At 51.7% G+C, this 25,801-nt stretch overlaps 1 protein-coding gene across 12 annotated transcripts in view; it reads right to left on the reverse strand.

Moving 5' to 3' along the window:
• The window catches only part of Agap1 (ArfGAP with GTPase domain, ankyrin repeat and PH domain 1), a 465,228-nt gene that overhangs the window by 320,267 nt on the left and 119,160 nt on the right, over positions 1-25,801 (reverse strand). For 6 of the 12 annotated variants that reach the window (XM_052750462.1, XM_052750466.1, XM_052750464.1 and 3 more), the window contains exon 1: positions 10,086-11,475. The exons of the other annotated variants lie outside the window; for them this stretch is intronic. In XM_052750462.1, coding sequence (XP_052606422.1) covers positions 10,086-10,992 — 907 coding nt within the window. In that variant the 5' untranslated portion in view covers positions 10,993-11,475. Of the gene's footprint in view, positions 1-10,085; positions 11,476-25,801 lie in introns of those variants that run through there. 12 annotated transcript variants of the gene reach the window in all.

Consider the following 25,801-nt stretch of genomic DNA (forward strand, 5'->3'; position numbering starts at 1 on the left):
AGGTACAAGAACGTAACTTAAGACATCAGGCTAAAGGGGAGCTCTGCAGCCACTCTAGGAGCTGCTGGAAACCAGGAGCAAAGCAAAGAACACCCAAGCTGTAACGGCCCACGTGCTTCCCCATGAAAGACAGTGGAAGCATCCTGGGCCTGTGACTACAGCACAGGAGAGGAGCTAGCAGAGCTCAGTGTGATCCAGAGAGAGAATTCCACTATGCAGAACATCAGAAATAAACTGCGTTCTGCTAAACATCTACAGGATGAATGAGCATCTGATTGAATGAATGGGAAGGAAAAGAGATAACAAAACTGTCCCAAGGCAAGGCAGGCAAGAAGACCAGAAGGCCAAGCCCTCGCCCAGTCACCAGCTCACCAGAAGTGGGCACCACATACCCTTCACCACCATGATTTTACAACTGACTCTCCAGTCTCAGTGCATCCACAGAACTTTCACAGTCCAACAATCACACCTCTTGGGACTCTTGACAATTATGAACGCAAAGGACCACGCAGCCATACTACAGTTACATGGCCCCAAAGGCTTCATGATGGTCACAAGCGATCATACACCAGCCCAGTTACCTTGGTAAATACTACACAATCCTAATGCCTAAGGGGACTGCCCTAGATGACTCTGTTAGACAGCCCCAATTCTTCAGCTCTATAAGATCCTCTACCATGGAGATGTGACACCCATAAACCACTGAACTGGTGTAGTTTGGAAACACAAGCAGAAACTGATGGCAGCTATCATCAGAGAAGAAAATGCTCCATGGTTCCTCTGTCTGCATTTCCTCTACCAGCATATTCCTACCCATGTTCCAGAAGGAATGTGTTTCCAGCCTTGCTTCTAAGGCTGCCCTGAACCTGACATGCTAACACCCTGAACTGAACCTGACATGCTAACATGACATGCTAACACCTTGAACATGACATGCTAACATGATATGCTAACACCCTGAACTGAACCTGACATGCTAACATGACATGCTAACACCCTGATCATGACATGCTAACATGATATGCTAACACCCTGAACTGAACCTGACATGCTAACGACCCAAGTCTCTGGTTCTCCAAAGGAGGCTACAGAGGAACTGAATCCCTAAATGGAGACCTGAGAATTAACAAGCAGGGACTGGGTGTGGCTCAGTGGCTAGACTAGCATGTCGGGCAACCAGTGTTTCATTCCTCGAACAAGGGAACAAGCAGAATTAACATGCACTACGTGGGCCATGAGTGATGATTACTTTTGTCTAGCTGGCAGCCAACCCCAGGCCAGAAAGGGCAGAGGAAATGTCCTCAAACATGTACCTTCCACCTCAGAGGTTCCCCCCCTAAGAGGTCACTGTGCACTTTCAAATCGTAAATGTAACAGATTTGTAAATGTTAAATAAAGTTTATAAATTTATACCATGCATAGATAGGTATCAGTACAATACATAGTATTAAATGAAACCTGAAGAAAATTTCTCTCTGGCTCTCAGACTAGTGTGGTTTGGGGGCAATGACTTTAAAAGCCTCGTATCCACTCCTCCCTCGCCTCCCTCCCTCCCTCAGTCCATTCCACAATCTATCTGCCTGTCCATCTTCCAGTACATTGTGGATCAAGGAATGTTATGTGACGATTCGGCTGCTCTCAGGTGTATTTGGCTTGTAAGAAGGGAAGTGACTCCCTGTGGGACAGAGGGACAGCCCTTCTCCAGTGACAGGAACAAATGGGGGAGGGGTGCCGAAGCCGTCTTCTCCCTGCTCACTATCATAAGGCATGCTGGCCAGTCGTTTTAAAAGCAGCAGCTACATGAAGGCCGTGGGAAAATATAAACAGGTAAGGGAAGGAGAATCTGAGGCTAGCTTAAACAGGAGTGTCAGGAGCGAGAAGCCTACCCACCAAGTGTGCATCTTGACCATAATCCTTTGCAAAAATGTATCACAGGCAAATACAGTGAAGCCTTGATGTTAAGTGCACAGGTTCAAACCTGCTGCCATGCCTACTTCTGCAGCTTCACAGGAATGGAGGGAAGCGTGAAAGAGCTACTTCAGCTCCTGGGGCAGACAGACTCAGGGTGGCTTTGAGGCCTGGCTGGGCTGCCTGGCTAACCGCATGCTGTTGCAGCTGAGACAGAACCCAGTGGCCTGCCTGGCTTGCTCCAGGTGGCGACTGAGATGCAGCCTACAGAAGAAATCTCCCTCCCATTTCTGGTCATGTTACACATCTCACACCAGAGGGAAACCTGCGGGAGAAACATTAGGGCCAGGCTTGGCCACTGCTCATCACCTGCACTCCAAAAGAACTGGCTGATTAGGTCTTCAAAGGGCCCAGAAAACACTGCCCATGGGAGACCCTGCTGGAGTAAGGGGAGGGCAAAATAGTTCGTTGTTGTCAGACCCCTGCCTGATGGTGGGCAGGGTAGACACTAAACCTCCAACAAGCCAAGAGAAGCCAGTGAGAAACAGAAGTGAGATGAGAAGGGGCAGACACATTCTAGACACAGAGACAAGCGCGTCCTTTCTGCACACTGGAAGCAAACCACCCCCGGGAGAGGACCAGGTATAAATATCATCAGAGTCCTAGGTGCCATGTCCGGTCTTTTGACAATGTGCCATGATGGACAGTGTCATTTCAGTTTATACTGAAGAATGGCACAATCCAGTCACCAACAGAAAAACAAGAAAAAAAGAATCTCCTAATAACTTCAGGTTAACAATTCTGTGTTGAGTCACATTCAGAACCCCCCGTGGCTGTGTGGGGACTGCAGACTGAACAACTCCCATGAGCCAGCACCCAGGAAAACGCTGGAGGAGCAGCACCTTCGAAACTCAAATCACAAACCCACAGCCCTCCCTCCCACCAATCTCTGGCGTCAGAGTCCCAATGATGGAAACTTCCCACCCATTCTGGAGGACAAGGTGGATGCTGTGCTGTGGACACTGAGTCAAAAGCCTCCCGCCCAGGAGTTTAGTGAACCCCTGCTGTGTAGCTGCATCCTGGTTCGGGTTCTGGGAAGAAACCTTCAGGTTCCTGGTCTTCTCTTCCAAATTACAATGCTCAGAGTCTTCCTTGAATGTGGCTTCCACATGATCCCAGGGGCCAGGTCAGGCTTGGCCTTAACTTGTGACTCCTGGGTACCCTGGCAGACTCTTGAAAGTCTGAAGTTCTGGTGTGGGAACTAAATTACCAAAAGAATGGTATGTCCACCCAACCTGGAGCTCTGTGTTGAAATGTGAAGTGTTGGGCAGAAAGAACAAGACCGCAGTACCGTGTGCACTGTGGGCGACTGTCCTGCTTCAGACGACAGGACTCGGGTTGTGGGACACGATTACTATGCTTTTTCCTTTGAGACAGGGTCTCATGTAGTCCAGGCTGGCCTCAGATGAGGATGACCTTAAACTTTTGATCATCCTGCCTACACCTCCTCATTGCTAGGATTATTGGGGCGCATTATCAGATCCGGTTTATGTGGTACTGGGCATGGGACCCACCGCTTCACGCACACTAGGCAAAACACTCTATCTACTGAGCTGTATCCCCTGAAGTTAGAATTCTTTTGAAGAGCTCTTTGGAGCAACAAGGTAAACACACTAGATAAACACCGTCTCCCATCCCAACAGAAGCAGCATCAGCACCAGTCTGCCCTGGTAGGAGAACTAATGAGTGAGGGCGGGGCCTCACAAGGAAGGCTGTTGTCATTGTTCATGGAGTCAATTCTCGAGTGTCTGACAGTCACAGGCCCGTGTGCAGTGGCAGGCACAGAGGACAAGAGGGACACAGGAGTCCCTTTGACAACCGTCTCACACAAAAGGACACCCACTCTCATCACTGGAGCCCCACTGTTCTACACCAGCCGTGCACTGGACAAAGAGAGCCTTCCCGCATGCTGACCACACCAGCTTGCATGCCACATCACGCAAAACCTCACATGGAGAGAGCATCGGATCGGAAGGGATGCATGGCTTCTCCTGGGCGAGGGTGGTGTGAGAACGCGACCCTCTTTTCCCCTTTCACTCCCATGGACAGCACGTGCCTCGTAAAATTATCTTCACGTGCTAGATAAGGAGAAGCCAAAAGAATCCCGTCCAGCACTCGCCCTGGTGCGCCCTGGTACTGACAGTGAGGATGGAGCTCGCTTTCCCATCTTCTGGTCAGAGCAGCTTACTGCATGCTAAACTGTCTGAGAACATTATACCTGTTAGTGATACCAGGGAGGGAAGCAAGGAGAAGTGGAACAAAAAGCAAAAATAAGCACAAAAGGGGGTGGGGTGGGGTCTAGAACCCACTTTTAAATTAAAACCAGCCAAGTGGATGGCACGGGACTCCGTTCTTTTTAAACCACAGGGGCACTTTTTAAAGCAATGTCTAAAATAATGACCAGGAGGAAAACAAGCTAAGCCAGGTGAGTACCTGCCTCACCAGGGGCCATCAGGAGAGGTGGAAGCCCAGGGCTGTCACCCAGGACAAGCAGAAACTCGATGCTCATCAGGAGCCGAACTACCATGGGCAGATGGTCCTTCTCTCAAAATAATGAAAAGATAATAATCTCCCCTCTTTTCTGCTAATCTGTTGACCTTAATACCAATTCTGCCCTTAATCATGTGGAGCGGCCGCAGACCTGTAGTCAACCCCAACAGTGAGGCCACTTCAATAAGAAGACACTTCTCTTTCCTTCATGATCTTACTCACAGTGACATTTTAAATTAATATAGCTGTTCCAAGTCACTGCACTGGAAAAAGAAAATTTTACGCCAGGAACATAAACATTTTTAGAAGATTATACAATTTCCTTTTGACTGCTCATGTTGGTGTATTAATCACAACCATGTATTAAGATCTGAGGACAGGGTGGGGTGCTTAGCAGTTCCTTAAAGGTAGCCTAACCAACTTGCAGGTGGGGAGTTCTTTCTTCACGTGGTAAACTCCTGATGATCCTGCAAGGTCCAGCTCATTTTACCCTCATGAGGACACCAGACAACTTCTTCCCCAAGAACACTGGCTCTACCATTTGTGTCCCCTAGCTCTCTGCTCCACCCTCCCCACAAACATTTCACAAGAGTGTGTGTGTGTGTGCGTGCGTGCAGTGTCTGTGCTCCATCGTCCACAGAGAAATAACACCAGCAATGGCCCAGGAGGAACCCACTACCGAGGCTTGCGCATGCTGGTATGAGAAAGCCAGTGTATGTGACACTGGGGACAGTCACAGCTTGCCCGAGTCCCCTGCAGACTCGCTGTAACTTCTCACTCTCCCCCAATCTGCTGCTCATCTCTTCAGACTGGAACTGTGCTTCCATTAGATCTCAGATTCTGATGCTTAGAAAATGCAGAGCACACTGCAGATGCCCCGTGGACATGTCAGTGCACCACCAAAACAAGACAAACAAAAATCAAAACCACAGCGCTTCCAAACAAAGAGCAGCCATTAATAACTAGACAGCAGAACAGGTTGCTGCTCTGGGCACATCTCTGAATACTCTCCTCTAGCAGCAGGATGTTCCAAGCCCAGGTTGTTAGAAGAGAAGAAAAAAAAAAAAAAAAAAGATGTAAGCTGGTGACCTAAGCCGAAATGAAGCTCCAACCAGAGGCCATAGACCTGGAGGAACACAACACAAATCCTGGTTGCCCAAAGATTACCAGGCTGACCTTCAAGGCCACTCTTCAGGGCATACCCAGTGCAGCTGCTGAGTCTCCAGGAGAGAGCAATTCCCGCCCATCCTTCCAAACAACAACAAAACCCCCAATCTGCTGCTCATCTCTTCAGACTGAACTGCGTTCCTGTTAGATCTCAGATTCTGATGCTTAGAAAATGCAGAGACTACCGCCATCAAAGACTGAGTAGACAATCATTCAAAATGTTTCACATGAAAGGCTGTGAATGATACAGTTTCAGTATAAGCTATTTGCCCTGTCCGGTGGCAAATCAAATTGAAAACAATGTACCAAGTTACAGCAGCAATTTTCTTTCATTTAATTGCTATTTCCTTCTTCTGGCCACTAAAGTTTCTTGTCCTTTGCTTGATACTCTAATAGCTTTTCATCCCATCATAACTAAGAGATACAGAAGCAAGGGAATCAGAAACTAAGGAACACGGCTACTGTTGAAATGTGCTCTCAAAAATCAGTTGTAAATTACTAATTTAAAAAGCTGGTCCTAGCCAGAGCTATCAAGGAATCACTTTATTGCAGTAATCAATCCTCCCACATAGTAAAAGACCCTGCATGTATCTCTAGCCTGGCGGCTAGGTCCCAGGAGTGGCAAGTTAGTCTAATGGCACCTGTCAGGCACAGAGAGCAGACTCCAGAGAGCGACACCCGTCAGTGCTATTAGCCACTTACAATTTTATCTTTCCTTGTATTGACTTATATTTGTGTCAACAGACTGTCTTAATACACGTGTGTCACATAACACAAAACTGCCCTGGATCTGACACAAGGTCTTTCTGAAAACTGTGTCTAACCCATATAAATCCTGGGACTCCAAACATCAGTGAGAAGAGCCTGTACAGGCTGAGAAAGCCCAGTGAGGCATCCTGGGAAGGTGGGCTATTTCTATCCTTTCACCCTAAAGCTCTTAAGTTACGAATCCAGGAAAACCAACCACACATCTGTCCAGAGCCTCTGTGTATGTCTTAAAACAAGATTTTAACCATTTTGCTTCTGCCTGTGCTAACAGAGACATCTAAGACCAGCCATGTATTCTAAGACAGGGAAACTGTTTCTCGTAATACCAATTTAAAGTTACTTTTCCTACAGCCAACTCAAAATCAATAGCTATAGACAGAAAGCGTCTGTGGGTGTTGCCACCTCTAATTCCCTTTATACTCATGAACTCCAAACCATTATGGCCTACATTTAAAGGAAGTCATCGAGGTGTCTGGTGATGCTGATGATGTTTCAGGTCTGCAGAGGCTTAAGTCTGGGGTGGTAAAAGCAGCTTGGTACTGGCACGGGCCTGGTGTTCCTCAGTTTAGCCAAGCTCAGGCTTTGCTCTCAAACAGCAGCCAGCTGCATGCAGCTGTAGGCGGCCCCTGACCTCACACTTCACATTTCATAACAAGCTCTGTTCTCCCTTCCTAAAAATAAAATTTCTCAGTCCTGCAAAGCCACCTGAGCCCCAAAGTAAGCTTAGGCAAGGCAGGATGGGCCTGGCCCTGGCACTATTCACAAAGGGAAACCATGGCATCTGGGGTACCCCACCATAACTTCAGAGCAGGGATTTTCACATAACACTTAAATTCTGAACAACTGATATATCCTGTAAGAGCTGGTTTATTAGTTATGGGTATTTATGTCTTGTATGAGTATGTGCATGAGTGCAGGTGCCTGTGGAGGCCAAAGGCATCAGAACCCTCTGGCACTAATGTTCCGGGACATTATGAACTGCCTGATGTAGGTGCTAGGAACTGGGTCCTCTGCAAGAACCTTTTTGTTTGTTTGTTTGTTTGTTTTCGAGACAGGGTTTCTCTGTGTAGTTTTGGTGCCTGTCCTGGATCTCGCTCTGTAGACCAGGCTGGTCTGAACTCACAGAGATCTGCCTGGCTCTGCCTCCCAAGTGCTGGGATTCAAGGCGTGCGCCACCACCGCCCCGCCAGTTATATACTCTTAACCACCTCTCTTTCCACCTTTGCCCCAACAACTGACATTCTAAGAAACAAATACATAAAAACCAAAACAAAACAAAGAAACCAAACCAAACCGTTGCACAGGATCCTGATAAAATGGTAAGACCTGAAGCTGGGGTTCTGCAACGCCAGCTGTGACAGCCACAGAACGGGCTGCTCCTAAGTCTTGAGGACAGTGACCTGACAGTTCTGACATTTTCAGCAATGGCAACGATTTTATCTGGATGAAAGGTGTAGAGCTTTATTTACAAATACATACATACACATGATTCAGAACTTTACAATAATGTGAGGCCCAAGAGGTCTGTGATATGCATATGCTATGACCCAGTACACTTCTTTTAAAAATGCTATTTTCAGTTTGGGTTTTGTTTTCTTTTTTCCCTTTTTCTGAGACAAGGTATCCCAGTCCTCAAACTTGATATATATCAGAGACTGATCCTCCTAATTGTACCTCCCAAGCGCTGGGATTAGAAACACACACCATCACACCCAGCTTGTGGGTTTTCTACATGACCCATAAAGTTTGTGGTGATGGTCTGTCCACAGAGACAGCCAATAAGATCATTACTACAGTCATTACTATTAAAAACTTGTATCCCTAGGGGGCAAACTTCCAACACACTTAACACCTTTACTATTGCAAACCCACTTTCAAGTGTTTGTCCCAAAGGACGCATCAAAACCTCAAATGCTTTTAACTTGTACCTAGGTGCAGCTGAAGCATATTCATGCCAATCATTCCTGAGCTTCTCCCCCATCTCTGTAAGACAGGTACTTACCTGGAACCCAGGCAACTAATTACTGTTTTCTACCTAGTCCACAAAACAGAGATGCAAGCCTGCTTGTCAGAGTCAACAGGGACCTTTCGAAATTTTCACTTCCTCTGGGCAAATGGCACAACGGCCACTTCATGCAAGCCAACTCTTTTTTTCTTCTTTTATTTATTTTCATGGGTGAGTTTGCCAACTGGCCCTGTGGTACATGTGGGGAGGTCAGAGGGCAACCTGTGGAAGTCAGTTCTCCTCTTTCACCTTGTGGGCCATGGGGATCACACCTGATCACTAGCTTGGTGGCAAGTGCCTTTACCTGGCTGAGTCAATCTCACTGGCCCCAAAACTACTCCTGCCATTTTCTGACACTTTGAAAGCATATTGGGAGGGAGGGGAATGGAGAGGGATTAATGGTTGGAGCGGAGCAAGGCATGCTAAAACTAGACGGGTTCAAGGCAACTCAACCAACCAAGTCTGGTGACAGGTAACCTCCCAGCAAAACAAAGAAAACAAGCAGGCAAGCATGCCGTGGCAGGGTTGGCTCCAACCCTTCTCTGCTCTAGAACCACAGGCAGCAATATGAGAATAGTCTGTCTTCCACGGGTCCTCTGCCAAAGTTGGTGTTAATGTGAGCCTGGACCTAGGGCAGTCAGCTAGCCTGTGAGGTCCAGCTGGGAGAAGCTCTTTCCAGGGTGGCAGGAGCCAGCTGGTATTGTAGAAACCACTATACTCCACTGCTTCTACCTTCGTGGTCAACAGCAACATTTTTTTGTAATCGGAAGCAAGATTAAAGAGTTGTCCTAGTGAAATGCCAACCTCCCCCCCCCCCAACACACACACACAATAGTGTAACAATTACTCATCCGTGCCCAGTCTTTTCCCTCCAGGTGATAAACAGAAACCAGATCCATGTTTTGTGGTTTCAGGAGGTTTCTGAACCCCAAATGCTATCAATCATATGGCTAATTCACTGCTTTCAGTATCTACCCCCAGAAATTTCTCCACAAGACCCCAGTAGGCATGTGAGAGACAAGAGACACCTTTAGTTTCAGGATGGGCTGCAGGACTGGCCCCTCATTCCCTAGCATCCATTACCTGGCTTGCTTTCCCCAGTGACATGTGGAGGGAGAGGGGCCTGGATGCCTGTCATCCGCTCTCACTGGCTATGAGCTGACTACCAAAAGCTCCCTAGGTAGAACCACCCAAATCAGCCATCACGGCATTCGGATAGTGGAACCAACAGCAGCCTGCTGCGCTGAAGAAGGGGAGCAAGGATAGACTCGAGAGAAATGTGGGCTCGTCGTCGTGGCTGGCCAGGAGCTGCACCTGCTATGCCCACCCCAACCCCCAACCCCGGTCTGAGCAAAGGCGCCTTCTAGCTCCATCCTGCTGATGGAAAGGGTTGAACTAGCAAGAGGAGCAGCAATTGGCCAGCCAGGTGATCTTACCCTAGTCAAGATCACTAAGACCAGGTGACAGACCCAGAACTGTTAAAGCACATAAAGCCTGGGGTGGTTGCATTCAGGACCACCCAGGCTGCCACCCAAGCAGGACATCGGGGAAGGCAGGTGTCCCCGCTGCTCCAGGGCCCTAGTGTGCTCACACTTGCAGGCTGCCGGAGCGCAGGCCCAGCCCCCACAGCTCTCCTGCTTGTCCAAGAGCCTACCCCCACCTCCCCGCCACCCCCCGAGCTGCCCACCTCTGCGCGGGGACCCCTCGATGCTCTCTGCGCTGGATGAGTGTGTGTCGGCCGGGGCCCTCCGCAGGCTGAAGTAACCGCGGGAGCGCAGGGCACCGCTGCGGGGTGAGGGCCCGCCGTCCCTGCGCGCGAAGATGCCGCTGAAGAAGCGCAGCAGCCGGTGCTCCGAGGCTGCCCCAGGGCCAGCGGCCGCGGCCCGCGCACGCTCTAGCCGCTGCAGGTCGCTGTTGTCCAGCGTGCGGTTCTTGCTCTTGCTGCGCTCCCAGCGCTCCAGATCCGAGAGCGCGTCGTTCTTGCTGAGCACCTCGCCTACATCCAAGGTGTTGCGCTTCTCCGTCGCGGGCTGCGCTCCGGCCACCGGCTCCGGGGCGGCCTCCGCCTCGACCTCGTCGTCAGGCGCCCATGCCAGGCTCTCGGAGCTGCTGTGGCGCCTCCCGCCGCTCAGCGCAGGGCTCCGCGGCGCCTCGGGCTCGCTCCAGTGCCTGAAGCTGAGGCTCCGCCGCAGGGGCGCGGCCCGAGCCTCCTCCCCATCGGGGCTGCTGGGTCCTTCGGCCGAGGGGCTTCCCATCAGGTCCTCGGGCTCCGCGCCGCGTGTGCATGGCCGCAGCCGCCCGAGCTCCAGCTGCCCGGTGCTGCGTGTGCGGAAAGCGCGGAAGTCCCAGGCGCGCGGCCGGGCCTCAGGATCCTCAGCCGCCGCCTCCTCGGCCTCCTCTTCCAGTCGCCCGGGCGCGTCCGGAGAACGTGCGGGCCGGGGCCGCCGAGCGGGGCGCGGAACAGGAGCGGCCAGCTGCTCCTTCCTGACCATGGTCACCGAGATGCGGTAGACGGTCTTCCTGGGGGGCGTCCCGCGCGGCATCGCGTCCGCGGGCGGCGACGCGGGCTCGCCGCTGCCGTCCAGCAGGTACATGTCCCCAGGGGCCGCGGCCGCCGCGCCGCTCTCCCAGGCCCGACTGCATCCAGCGCCGCCGGCCGTCGGGACGCGCGCCGCGGGCGCAGAGCCGGCCAGGTGCAGAGCCCGGGCCGGCAGGGAGCGGCGCCCACGCCCCCCGCGCGCAGCGAGGCCCGCGCTTAGGCTGCGGGAACAGCGCCCCTGGAGTCCGCCCGCCCGCGCGCCACGCGGCCCGAGTGCCGGGGTCCGCGCCCGGGGAGCCGAGCCATGGGGGGCCGGGCAGGCGCTCAGGCGCGGAACCCGCCTCGCCGGCAGGTGCGGCCTGGGCGCGCAGGGCCCACTGCGGGCGGCGGTGCCCGCGGCTTCATTGTCTAGGGCGCGGGGCCCAAGCGCATCCCACGGCCTTTTCCTGCACAGCTCGGCGGTCCCGCAGCCTCCGCCTCTCCCGGGGATCGGGGCGCGCGGGTTGCTGCGCCGGCCGCGGTCGGTCGAGGGGCGGGCGGGCGGGCGGCGGTTTAAAATGGAAATGCGCGCCGGGGCGGGGCGGGCGGGCGGAGGCCGACGTGCGGAGACTGCGGGCCGCGCGCCCAGCGGGGCCAGCGGGTCCCGGGAGCGCGGAGGCGGCGGCGAGCGCGGCGAAGGGAAGGCCCAAGCGCTGGGCTGGATCCCTGCCGCGCGGAGCGGATCAACCCTACGCAGTAAACCTATACCACTCTCCAGGACCTGCTGCAGGGTCATCTGAGGCCTCTGCTATCCGTGCAGCTTAGAAGATGAAACTCAGAGGACTTGCTGGGAAATACTCCCGAGGCTGAGGCAGGAGGATCGTGAGTTTGAGGCTAGTAATTCCTGACCACCCACCCACAAGGAGAGACCAGATTTCAACAATAATATATTTCTTTGAAACATGTAACCTCTAACAGGTAATTCCTAGAAAACAAGAGAAGCTGTTAAGAGAACTGACTCTCCTAGGTCGGGTTTGGTTCCCACATCCCACATAAGGGGATCACAACTATCTGTAAATCCAGATTCAGGGGACCTGACGCCCTCTTGTGACCTCCAGGGGTACCTGGTGTGCTTGGTACACATAAATTCAAGCAAATACCCATAAATAAAAAAAATGATTTTAAAAGAAGATAACGCCGGGCGGTGGTGGCGCACGCCTTTAATCCCAGCATTTGGGAGGCAGAGCCAGGTGGATCTCTATGAGTTCGAGGCCAGCCTGGGCTACCAAGTGAGTTCCAGGAAAGGCGCAAAGCTACACAGAGAAACCCTGTCTTGAAAAACCAAAAAAAAAATAAATAAATAAATAAATAAATAAAAAAATAAAAGAAGATAACAAAAAGTCACTCCCCGAGGCACTGGGCCAGTGTGTCTAAGATAATTCATAAGTTATTTTCCAAAATATAAGTCTGCTACCTGAGTAGCAGGCTTAGAAGCAGGAAGAGCGACTTGCCAGGCTCCTCTCCCTCCTAACCATCTGGGTTCTCCGACGGTAAGATGGAGGTAAGAGTTCTCTAGCTTAGATGAGCACTTTTGGGATAACTGGAGCTGGTTAAAAATGCTATGAGCCCATTGCACTGCCCTTCACTCCCCTGCTTACTGCCCCTCACCTCCCACACGTGTTCATCTGGGACCCCACCTCCATGTACTAGAGGATTTACATACAGGCATCCAGCCAGTTCAGACCATCCTGAACACAGATGTACTGCCTCTGGTGTGTTGTTTACAGGGTCCAGGAGGAAAATGCACTGTGTATATATATATATATATATATTTATATATATATATATATATACAGTGCCCACTAACCGGATGCTGGGGGTCCTCTCTTGGCCTGAAAAGGCCAGAGTTCCCTGGAGGGTACACCTAGGCAAGGTGCAGCTGGCTGTGAAGTTCAGGCACTTCTCAGGTCTCTCCAGCTAGTATTGTAACCTCACTACACAATGTTGGGGGGATCTGTTGTGGTCATGTCAGTGAAAGTGGTGTAAGAATGAATGGGTCAGGTCTCCTGAAAGAGACGGCAGTTTAAGAAACTGGGATTTTTACAGAAAAAGATATCAGAAAAGTTTCTATATGGTTCATTTACTTATTGCCTGCATGTGGGTGTGCATGTGTGTGTGGGCGTGCATGTGTGCATGCCCCTGTGAAGGCCAAGGGTGGATGACAGTATCCTTCCTCACTCACTCTTCATTTTATATGTTAAGGCAGGGTCTCTCACTTGAACCCTGAGCTTGATCTGGCTCGTCGAGCTAGTCAGCTTGTTCCAGGGATCCCCCAATCTCTGTCTCCCAAGGGCTGGGATTACAGGTGGGCTGCCACATCCACCTGACATTTAAGTGGGTACAGGGGTTCAAGGTCCTGCCCTGGTGTTTGGATGGCAAGCACCTTCTCCCACCGAGTCTTCTCTCCAAACTCCTTCTTTTTAAGATGCTTGAAAACAGCTAACCCTGGTGAAAACACCACCAGTGACGGCTACCTAACAGCTAACCCTGGTGAAAACACCACCAGTGACGGCTACCTAACAGCTAACCCTGGTGAAAACACCACCAGTGACGGCTACCTAACAGCTAACCCTGGTGAAAACACCACCAGTGACGGCTACCTAACAGCTAACCCTGGTGGAAACACCACCAGTGACGGCTACCTAACAGCTAACCCTGGTGAAAACACCACCAGTGACGGCTACCTAACAGCTAACCCTGGTGAAAACACCACCAGTGACGGCTACCTAACAGCTAACCCTGGTGAAAACACCACCAGTGACGTCTACCTAACAGCTAACCCTGGTGAAAACACCACCAGTGACGGCTACCTAACAGCTAACCCTGGTGAAAACACCACCAGTGACGGCTACCTAACAGCTAACCCTGGTGAAAACACCACCAGTGACGGCTACCTAACAGCTAACCCTGGTGAAAACACCACCAGTGACAGCTACCTAACAGCTAACCCTGGTGAAAACACCACCAGTGACCGCTACCTCAATCACATGACCCTTCCATCAGCCCCAGGCAACGTATAGCTTCTGTGTGAAACTCTTGATCTCTGCGGTGGTTCTTCAGACACATCATTCAAAGGTCAAGGCCATCTTACCCTCTGGTTCAATAAAGCAATTCTCTCAGATAAAACCCAAGAGACACCAACTATTCTAGGGTGGAAGCCAGGCACGAAACATCTATTAAAATATCTAGATTCATCCTGGTAGGAAGATGTTGAGGCTCAGAGAGGGTGGAGACATGCCCCAAGACTACACAGCTCCTGGGTGAGAACGGAACTCCTCAGTGCTCATACCTGCACTAATGTCTTCTGTTTGAGCAGCTTTATTAGCAAGGAAGAGCAAACAAAACATGAACGGTACTGGCCTAGACTCCATTAAAAATTACACAAAACCCTGATATTACCAGGAAGTATTATGAACATATTTTCATTGTTTTTCTGTTGATTCATCAAAGTGTGTGTGTGTGTGTGTGTGTGTGTGTGTGTGTGTGTGTGTGTGTAGTGTATGTATGTGTGTGTGTGTGTGTGTGTGTGTGTGTGTGTGTGTAGTGTAGTGTATGTGTGTAAGACATACAAAAACACAAGGCAGGGTCTCGTGCCTCAAGGAATTCACAAACTTATCAAAATGATGTTTATAGTTCTAAAAAGACTGGAGGACAGGGTCAGAGAGGACAACAGTAACCAGCGCTGTCCAGCTAATAAATTAGTACCACCAGGACCTGGCAACAGTCTAACCTTACAGCTCTGGCTGTACAAACGCCCGGCTCACCAGGTCTGCAAGCTGAGAAACAGGAGCTGCACACTGTGGGAGGAGAGAGCCTTGCAAGGGGCAAAGGTAGGGAGGGATTCAACCCAGGCTCACTGGAGCCTGAGGCTAACTCTCAGTGTGCAAGATGGGGCTTCTTTAAAATGCCCACGTGAACCTTAACAGCTACTGCATCGTGAAGACAGGGAAATACACTTCCTTATTACCTGAGGCATACTCAGAGCCAAAATGAGGTGTTGGGGGAGGGGGTGGTGAGGTGGGAGGTGCTTTGCATTCCTTTAGAGCTGAAATACTAGACAGTGCCAGGCCATTACTCTTTCTTGGTATGGAATCCATGCCGGGTTTTGTGCTTTGCCATACTAGAATGCAAGCTGCAGAGTAGAAGAATCCATTCCATCCACCTCAGATGACACACAGTCTCCCAGGAAGACTCAGAGCACCCAGCCAGCCAAGCTGCTGCTCTCTCTCAGCACTCTCTCCCCAGGAGGAAGCACAGGCTCCACATACCAGTCCTGGAGACGCCCCTGAAGACCTAGATATCCTGGTCATGGCACGTGGCCTCTCCCCACAGCCCTGGAGACTTGGGCTCTCCCAGTCTCAGAAGACACAGGATCCTGAGCCTGTCACTCCAAAACCTAAATCCCCTGCACAAAGCCAGACCTGCCTCTGCTAAAAGAAAATGCTTCCCATGGCATGCTGAGTGTTCCTGGGGTATTCTGTTGAGTGTTCTTAAATGGATACTACCAGACTACATCTTGAATCTTCTACACCATACAGCCACACACACACACACACACACACACACACACACACACACACACACTGTGTCCTTGATCTCTTTGATCCATCCTTCAAAAGCACATGGGCAGGGCCTGAGCACTGCAGGGACTGCTACCTAAATAAGAAAGCCCTAGAGGATCCAAATAGCCCTTCCAATGCCTCAACCCTTGGAGGAGCCTTTGGCCACCCTCCATGTCCTGTATCCAGTGCCATTTCTAGCAGGCCATCAATTAAGCCTCCTTTGTGAACATTAGATTTTGCCCAGTGTTGGTTAGGAAAGCCTAGAAGCCTTATTTAAAGGATCTTCTCTCTGCGAGTCAGCAGAGGCCATCTGCTTCACAGGCCGACTTTCCAAAAACACAACTTGATAGCTAGTAATCAGGCACACTGTCTTTTAGATTCATGTCTGTTGGCAGAAACCACCAAGCATGGTCCTCTCCTGGCCTGGGCACAGAAGCTGAGAGCCACAAAGAACTATTTGCTGGGTCTCAGGAGCGACCTTCTGGTAACTGGCTATCTGACAGGGAGATGCTGCAAGAAGAAAGACATGTATGTATCTGACTGACACTTCCGGATCTCAACATGAGCCTCCATCCCATCCTAAAGGCTTTGGAAGGATTTCTGATTGGAGATTTGTCACGATGTGTTGGATGGCCTGGGTACTGTCCCCACCTACGATGCTGCAGTCTGTAGGGACCCTAGTTTTCATATTTTATAAGCTGGGGGTTGCAAACAGAATCATGTCAGACCTGTTATTCCAGCTACCTGGGAGGCTAAGAAGGGACAGCAAATTTGAGGCTTGCTTGAGCCACAGAGAGAGTTCAAATTCCCCTGGGCAACTTAGCAAGACCCTGTCTGGGAACAAAACTACAGAGATGGAGTCGTAGCTCCGTCGTCTAGCAGGTGCAAGGCCCTGGGTTCAGCACCCAGAGCCATCCCCCCCAAAGAAAAGGGCGGAAAGGTAAAGGAAGCGTATTGGATCCTGGAAAGCTGGACAGGAAGGGCAAGTGTGCTCTTCTTCAGGGCAGGGACATGCTGACTAGGCAAGCGGAAGGACCGTAGTCCTCTGAGCACCATCACCCTTCCTGAGCTGTTCCTCATGCAGTGGCCACAGGAGCAAAGGCTGCCAACAGGCCAGAGACATGGCAGAGTGTGGTCAGAATACTTGCAGGCAGTATGCCTCTGTGAGCTCTTCAATCGTGACTGGGCTGGTTCCTGGATGTCACCTCGGTGACAGTGCCACCATGGTTTAGACATTAACAAGGATGGAAATCCGGTCAGGGCAGCTTACCAAAACCAAATTTGGCTTGACTCCAGGAAGATGGATTTTGACTTCCACGTCCTGTCAGAAGGCAGTATGGTAGGGATGAGTGGGTACCAATCCCCCAATGTGAGGGGAAGGACAGTGGAGAACAAGGGACCCTGCTGTGCCCCTGAGAGTACAGAGTCCAGCGCAGTGTCCTGCCAGCCAGTGCCTCCTCTGGGCTGCCTTCCCAGGGATGCCTCGATGTCAGGAAAGCACCACCCGAGTTGACAAACACACCTGCATGATGCAATGGGCAGGACCGGTGCCCTCTAGCTACAGCGGACTCGGCCACCAAGCCAGGGAGACCTGTTAGCCTTAGCGGGTGCTGACAAACTTCAAACACGAGACCACCCTGCGTTCACCTGCTGCTACTGGTGCAGGTGCCATGGAGGCGGCCTCCAACAGTGCGTAGGCCAGGCCCCGAGCTTGCGGCAGGGAGAAGGGGAACTGATGGGGCAGAAGGTCACAGAGAGGCGGCGGGAAGCCGTTCACTAAGGCTGAGGCAGTACCAAGTGCTGCAAGAAGGAAGTGTATGGCAGCCATGGTGCAGGGCACAGCAACACTGAGGGGACAGAGGTTCCAGGCCAGGCATCCTCAGTGCTGTGACAGTGAGCTGGCCAGTCCTTTGTTACAGGGCTTTCTTTCAGGCCTGACCTCTACTCACTTGATGCTAGTAGTAACAACCTTCCCAGCTATACCAGTAAAAACGCCTCTAAGGGTTGTCAAACGTCTCCTGAGGACGAGACTGCCACGGATGGAGAAGGCCTGCTCCACAGGTACAACACTAAGGAGAAACTGCAGGACGCTTCCCGGCCACACCTTCCCACCTCTGCACAGGTTAAGAGTACGGAGCAGCTCTAGGCGGGCTTTCTATAAGAGAGGCTGCCTTCTTTCCAGGAACCAGCCCCCCAACAGAGCAGCCACAGCGAGAGGCAGGCCACCAAGCCACCCACCATCCTGTGAGGATGCACAGGTCACCCACTAAAATTTCTCTGAATGAACAAGTATCATGGCCGAGAATAAAACACGGGGGAGGATTCTGTGGAAGTCTACACCGAGGCAACAATACGTTCATCTACAAAATAGCCCACGTTAGGTGTGGAGGGGTCAAGAAAGGCCAGCACTGACTGGCTTCTCCGAAGCCTTGGGATCCCCCGCTGTCACCCTCACAGAGATGCCATCCTATGACACTGGAGACCACCAAGGAACAGAGGATAACTGAGCCTCCTTCCTGCGGGAGAGCCAGGGAGGAGCCCAAGTCTAGCCACAGCTTCCAGCCTGGAACAGTGTACCCAGAGGGCAATCCGAAACCGGGTAGAAACCTCACCTCCGCTTTCTACCAGGCTCTACAGAGCACCTGCTGTGAGCAGCCTCGCTGTCACACAGGGAAAGTGTTCTAGGTGTCAGTGAAGACCTCAGACAGCAGTCTGATCTATGAACCATCACTTCACACAAATGAATTTGAGCAACACTTAGCACAGCCCCACTGAGAGTGACTCCCCAGGGGCTAGGCACGGCCACAGCCAGAGCACACCAAGGATTCACACCCCATAGTCCCTGCCTCCAGCCTTCCACACACCAGCTCCGTGCACGTGCAGCCAAGGAAACAGAATCAGGAGCATCAACAAGGGGACACAGCCTTCAACGGCTGTGAAGCAGGCCCTGGTGTTGTGGGAACTCTTTCCCAAGAGGGCTGTGAACATCTACCCCTTTCTTTAGAGCACCAAAGACAAAGTACCGTTCCACTGATGAGTTGGCCAGGCTTTCAGAGCATGGATGAAGGGTTACTCCTACCAGTGCAGGTAACCCTAATGCAGCTGCGCCACCATTACACCTCCCCCCAGCGTGAATGATGACTCGCCATAGACGCAGAGATAGGGCCCCCTTTCCGGTAGCCTTCTGCAGCCTATGGACTCGAGCACCTCCCAAGACCCCAAGGCCACATGCAATTGCAACCGAATGCCATACAATGGCTGTAAAGCACAGGACAGAGGCATTAAGACCCCGTGAGAATCCAGTGGACCTCCTCCGTGAGAGGCACTCTTCTCTGAGCGACCGTCCACAGTGCAAGAAGCCTGATCTTGAGGTTCTCATGCAAGCAAGCTCAGCTGCTCTGATGAAGACAACGGCAGCTGGCAGAGAGGAAGACAGTACTCAGCAGGCGTTAGTAGAAAGACAAAAAAGAATCCTTTCGAACCACCTCACCTTCCTACATTGCGGGGTTTCACAGGTCTTCCTTTAGATCTGCTGACCTCAGAGATTTAGACACAGTGCTATTTACTGTGTCTAATCAGTCTAATCAGAAAATCAAAATCAAGGTACCAAATGATGCCCAAGGTCTGTGCAGATACACACAGAACCAGGCTTCCAGGAAAGCACATTTGATCGTTACCACTTCTGGACTTTGGTAGTTACCACTACCAGGTTGGGTTCTCTCTGGAATTCTCTATGACGAGAGGCTTCAAAGGAGGATCCATTCTCCCGTGCTAAACGTCAAAAACTATCTAAGCTGCCTATTTAACCCTCAATCCCTCCCTCCCTCCCTCCCTCCCTCCCCTCCTCCCTCTCTCCCCTGGCAGCAGACATACCATCACAACCCTGCCCCTGTCAACCAGTGGATCCTTCAGTGCTCCTCCGGCTCCAAGGATGAACAAACTCAGGCAGTAGACATCAACCACTTCCCCTGGAGGTTTCAATTAGTATCCGAGCTCCTCAGAAGAGAAGGACAGGTGGCCATATCCTGGCCGACACTAACAGAGACAAAAACATCCATAGTGTCTTATCCACCTGCCTCCCACCCGCTCCCAGGGGCCCTGTGCAGAGATCAAGCTAGGCATCTACAGTAGCAGGGCATGGAGTCTGGGGTGGAGGGCATGAGGACAGAGGGCTTTGTCAGAATGCCAGCCACACCACAGCCACTGAGCTTCTTCTCTACGCTCTGATGCTTAGCTAGCTACCTGCGACTCTTTCCAAAATCTTCCAGAAAGAAGACAAACTGAAGGAGGAGAGTGAACTGAAGAGCAATGGGCATCAGTTCAGTTACCCTTGACTTGTAACGGTTCTCCCACAACTCTGCACTTTGTCTCTCGGGGGATGTTAAAGATGGAGAACTAGCTGGGCACACGCAGATAAAACTTCCAGGATCCAGGAATAGAGCGCCTGGCTCTGGGCACCGTGGGGCAGTGCCTTTGCAGCAGGACTCCCGAGACACCGCGACATGTTTGCAGTTAGGAACGTGGAAAGCGGGGATAACCCTCCTACCCCCACCTCAAGACCAGCCCACCACCAAAGCAGCCAGGGGTCTCAGACCACACCTGCCACCTCAGCTTCCCTTCACTCCAGGCCTCCTTCCTTAAGCCACACAGGGGACATGCCTAGAGCTGACAGGGCCCTGTAGTCCTGGCTTTCTCCTCACTATCTGGCAAAGAACAGGGGTTGGTCCTTACAGTCCACAGCAGGCACTATTCTACCTGGCCCTGGCTACTCCAAGATACCACACCTGGTCATGGCCCAAAGGAGATCCTTTCAAACCCCAATTCAGACATGGCCTTTGGATCAGCACACTGGTGTCACCTGGGAACATGTCCCACCCCATCTTTATCCCTGGGAGGGGCACTCTAGGACATGTGCAGCAGCAAAATGTGTCACCCACAGGACCGGGGCCTCACTGCAGCCCTGGCCAGCTCTTCCGCACTCCAGTGACTTCAAGCTGCCTGTCCCCTCTTAGATGACCTCGGGTCATCCATGTGAGTTGGCAGATGACTGTGTTGTTCACTATGGTCACCTCTTCTCCCTCAGACTCGTTCTCCACCAAGTGAAAGGGCTCCTCCACCTGCAGGTCTTCCGGCCAGCGCCCACCTCCCTCCCATCTAGGGGATTCCGCACTCCCTCACCCATTCCACACAGAAGGATTTCCAAGCCCGGCCCAGCCTGTCCCAGGCCTACCCTCAGCTCCCTTCCCAGGAACAGTCCTCAGCCCTGCTCTCAGGGCTTCGCGGTACAATTGTGCTCAGTGGCTACGTCCTGCCTACAGAGTGGAATGCACACTCTTCAAGTGGCACCAGACCCGACACCTTCAGCCACACTGCAGAACACAGTGGCTGGGGCCAGGTTCCATGACTGGAATGACACGGGGCCAAGAGGCCCCGAGTCTGTGAAAACACGGCAGAGCTATGACAGCCAAATGGATAAATCTGATCTGGTGTACGGAGTGTTGATCTGGTGTGTGTTTAATGCAAGTGTCTGCCCCATTTCCTCACTGGCACACCTTTATCTCTTGTCTCAGCAAAATGGAGCTAAGTCCAACTCATCACCAGGGCCTGATACAGGTTCTTCTGCTGGCACTGGCCATGCCCTCCCTGAAGAAGAGACACTCTTCCCTGTCTCTGCCCCAGGCACTTAACAACCTCCCACCTCCGTGGACTACAGCTTCACCCCTCCCCTACCAGTTTCCTGGCAGATGGTTCAGGATCACTTCTGCAGGGCAGCAGTCCTGCCCCAATCATGTCGCAAACCAGGTCAGCTGACTTGCACTGCACCCCCATGGTGCCCCTTTTTGGACCCCTCTCCCACAATGCACCTCACCACTGCATGGAAGTTTACCCACACAGTCTCCAGTGGTTAGGGACAGACACAGGGACGGAGAGATGGTGAGTCACTTCTTCCCTGACCACAAAAATCCTCAGCTGCAGCTGACCCTGGGTGGCCGCCCTCTGCGATAGCCTGTTCCTCCCTCAGTGGAAACCAGGAAAACATACTTAACTGTGTGTCCCAGGGGGAAGGGTTTCTCCAAATATGACTGCCTATGGAGAGCCCAGACCTTGCTTCATCTCAGGGAACAGGGTGATAGGCATCAGGGTTGGGTGCAGAGGCTCCAGGGAGCCCTTTATGTTCATATCCTAGTTGGGCAAATGGTAGGTCCATGCCAGGCCCATCCTTGGCATTCCTAGGATTGGAAGTGGCTGTCTGGTCCACCAAGACTTGACATTCAAAGGATCTACAGAGATTCAGGCCCCGGGCTCAGAGGAGCCAGAGAAAAAGTCTTGGAACAACCTGGAGCTGCTTCAAAGGAGAATGGCAGTAGCTGTGCCCGAGAGCTGGTGGTGAAGCCTCATCCCCTCAGTCGCCAGCCAGCTCTGCATGCTTTTCCAGTCACCACTGTCACCGCCCCAGGACATGGCAGGAGTAGTGACAGGTAGATACAGGGGGGACCTCACCTGCTGCTCCCCTGGCTGTCAAAGGATTTCTAGAGAAGCAACAGTCACTGTGGGGAATTTCAGGCTAGAGAGGGTGGCAGAGAGACAGCGGAATGTTCCCCTGGGGACTTTTCTCAGGAGGATCCTGGAGAACTTGGGGTTTATATCCAGGGGGAACAAGAGCCTAATGCATCCCTGAGTAGCAATGTGGCGAACACACTGAGCTCAGGAAGCAGGCTTCTGTAACTCTGCAGCATTCCCTGGTTGTTATCAACCACCAACACGAGCAGGTAAACATGGGATTCACAACACTGCCAGCCCGCCTGGCCTACCCTCCTGCCCTCCTGGCCAAGGGCAGACCTAAGCAGGATGCAGCATGCAGCTAGTTCCTGTAAGGAGTGCATGAAGCACTTATACCTGGTCTGATTGAAATAAGGTACAAGAAAAGAGACCAGAGACTCCAAGGCCCCAAAGAGTATGTCACGTGGCTCTCAGTGAAACAGCTCATCTCTGGAAAGTAAGACCACTGCCGACCCAGCGTCATCACAATAGGGGCAGATCCACTCCCAAGCTCTCTGCAGCTAAGCTCCCTGTATTAGGGCTCAGCTTGCCCCTCCTGAGTGGCAGACCAGTATTTGAGAAGGGCATTCAAGGGCAGGTGTGGCTACTATGATCCCTATTTTATGAATAGGGAAAGTCGCAGATTCTAACTGTGCCTGGCTCCCACAGAAGATGATGGAAACTGGCCCAGGCCCAACAACCCATGGGAATCGTGTTTCAACTATTTGCTGGGCCGCCCTACCCCCACACCAGACTCCAACTCCTGATTTGAAAGGGTGTACTGAGTGTTACATGGTTGCATCTCCAGAACACTGGCCAGAACTAATGCAAAGTGCCCTACCAATCGTTGTTTTGTTATATTGTAACTTTTAAGAGAATAAGCACAAGGGGAAAGGTCAACCCATGCTTTGTTAGAGCTGCAACTTTGTTACCAATCTGTCCGATGAGTGGTCAGCTTTGGCAGACGCAGAATGCATGGAATCTGTGATTCTGCGGGCCCAAGTGTAAGCAAGAAGGAAGAGGAAGGAGGAAATGGTGGAGAGGAGGAACCGAGAGAAGGGAGGAAGCAGCATGGAGAAAGAAGTTGCAGAACAAGCAGACTGAAATGGTAACTGAAGGAAAACATGGAAGCAGGTGGCCTAGGGCCGGAGCTCAGGAAGGGAGGAGACCAGGGTCAAGTCCTAAGGTTAGGACAGTCCCCAAGATCATACCCCATTCCCCTTGCCCTACTGAACTCCTAGAGTGAAACCAACCAGGCTCTGAAACTACCCCCCTGTTGGCTTTCCACTGGCTTCTGCCCTAATCCCTCATGCACCCCTCCATCCCATAGCCCCCATGCCAAGCCCACACCCTGCCAGGGTATCTGCTGTCCTGCCCACCCTACCCTCTGCCACTGTGGGGCCCCAGGCTATACTGGGCTGGGCTCTGGCATTCATCCTCCCAAGCTCCGCCCCCAGCTTGGAGGGCAGTAAGAAGGTCTCCCAATTGCCAACTTCCCTTCCCTAAATCGGAAACATTCATTTATAAAGCCATAAATTCTTTCCCACAGAGGCATTCCGGATATAATTAGAGCTCTACCCAGGCCTGGGCACGAGAGGAATCGCTTGTTCCTCTGAACATATACAGACTCTTGCAGGTGCCAAGGGCAGCTACTCTATTATTTCTGCTAGTACAGGCATTTCTCACCCTATAGGTCACGACCCCCCTGGGGGAGGGCAAAGGACCTTTTTACAGGGGTCGCCTAAGACCACCAGAAAACACAGATATTTATTACGATTCATAACAGTAGCAAAATTACAGTTATGAAGTAGCAACAAAAATAATTTTATGGTTGGGGGTCATCACAACACGAGGAACTGTATTAAAGGGTCGCAGCATTAGGGAGGTTGAGGACCACTGTGCTAATGGAAGCCCTTGCACTAACAGAAAAAGATGTACACATTCTGCAGGTAGGAAAGAAACATAGAATGGAAAAACTTGCATGAATATGGAGCTGCTCACCAATATCTTAATGGCCCTGGCAAGAGCCACCCTTGGTTAGCTAGGGCCACCCTAACAAAGTTCCACAGGCTGGGGCTTCAATGATGGGTGAAAGATGTTCATAGCTCTGTAAGGTGGAGTCCAAGACCAAGACATAGGCAGAATCAGGGTCCCTCTTAGCTAGTGGATGTTGTAGGTTACCGATGTGTCACATGACCCCTTCCATCATGGCCTCCCCCATTGTCTATCATGTTCTGATTTCTTAGAGCCATCAGTCCTACTGGACAAGGGCCTCATGTTAACCACCTTGTTAAAGTCTATCTCTAAATGCAGTCACATTTTAAGGAACTTGGAGCTCGGACAGCAGCATGCAACCTCTGGGATCAACAAATGCAGCCCACAGCAGTCACCATCTGTTTCCTTGGTTACCAAATGACTGACAGAAGTATCCTAAGGAAGGCTTACTGGGCTCAAAGTTTAGGTTACCAGACCATCATGGCATAAGAACGGGATGCAGCTGGTCGCATCACATCTGTAGTTCTTTTTCAATTCAGTCTGGGACCTCAACATATGGAATGACACTCTCCACATTTAGGGTGAGTCTTCCCACCTCAATTAACCCATCTAGAATCTCATTCACAGTCAGGCCAAAGGCTTATCTTCCAGCTGATTCGAGATGCTGGCATGCTGACAATGCTAACCACACCTTCGTAATGTCTGAATACTACTGAGGGTCTTCTCAGTAAAAACTCAGGACAACAGCAGCATAAACGGGACCGTGCGTGCGTGCGTGCGTGCAGCCGGTACCTGTGCTTCAGCAGCTGGAGGTCACCTTGAGATGGCAGGGAGACCTCTAGTCTCTCATGATGAAGTCCCCACCTCTCTGCTTGGAAGTAGCAGAGTCCCTTCGCAGCTCAAAGTCACTGTCACCCACTTGGGAAGCTAGGAAGCCAACGGCACCCAGGTGGGTTCGGGCAGCTTATCTAGACTCTCACTACCTCCTGATGAAAAAAACCCAACAGATCCGTTTAAAGCCAGGCATGCCTTGCTCAAATGCTGTAACTGTGTTCAGCGACGCCAATGACAGAATCCTTGTGCAAAGCTTCTCCCTGGCTTTAAAGGAGTGACTGCCATGCATTCATGCAAATCCAGTCTGAGGCTGGAATCCAAACCCAAGCACACTGGGCCTGCCCAGTAAGGCAGCTGCATCTTCCTGGATCCAGGTAACTGCCCCCACTAGGGCATGAGGAACCAAGACAGATGGTGGCAATATTCACTCCCTACATGTGGCCTCATTAGCCAGCAGCAGCAGACGCAGCCCTGGAGGCATCAGAATGGGGGTTGCAGGCTGCAGGAAAGGACAACCCTAGGAGCCTGGAAAGGAAAGACTGTTCGATGGTCTGTCTTCTCTGAACATGGCATTTCCTTGCCTTTCTTGGTTAGGCTGTGTTGCCAAGATAGTTATTTAGTAGGGAGAAACAAAGCTCTAATCACTGTCTGCCCCCTCCCATTTCTATGAATCCCTAGAGCAAAATCAGTCCCTTACTCCAACATCAATCACCCCAGGGCTTTCAGAACAGCACCATAGGCACTCATGCGTACATGGGGCAGGGGGAGGGAGTGTCGCACGACAGTGACAGAGACCCACAGAGAGAAGGGGGAAAACAGGCACACACACCCAAAGGCCTTCTAAGTCTCCATTGAACACATGTGTGCCAGTGACTCCTGTGAAATGTGTGAGAA

Source organism: Peromyscus californicus, unplaced genomic scaffold, assembly GCF_007827085.1.
Source record: "Peromyscus californicus insignis strain IS unplaced genomic scaffold, ASM782708v3 Scaffold_21__1_contigs__length_65335640, whole genome shotgun sequence".
In the NCBI taxonomy this organism is placed as follows: domain Eukaryota; kingdom Metazoa; phylum Chordata; class Mammalia; order Rodentia; family Cricetidae; genus Peromyscus; species Peromyscus californicus.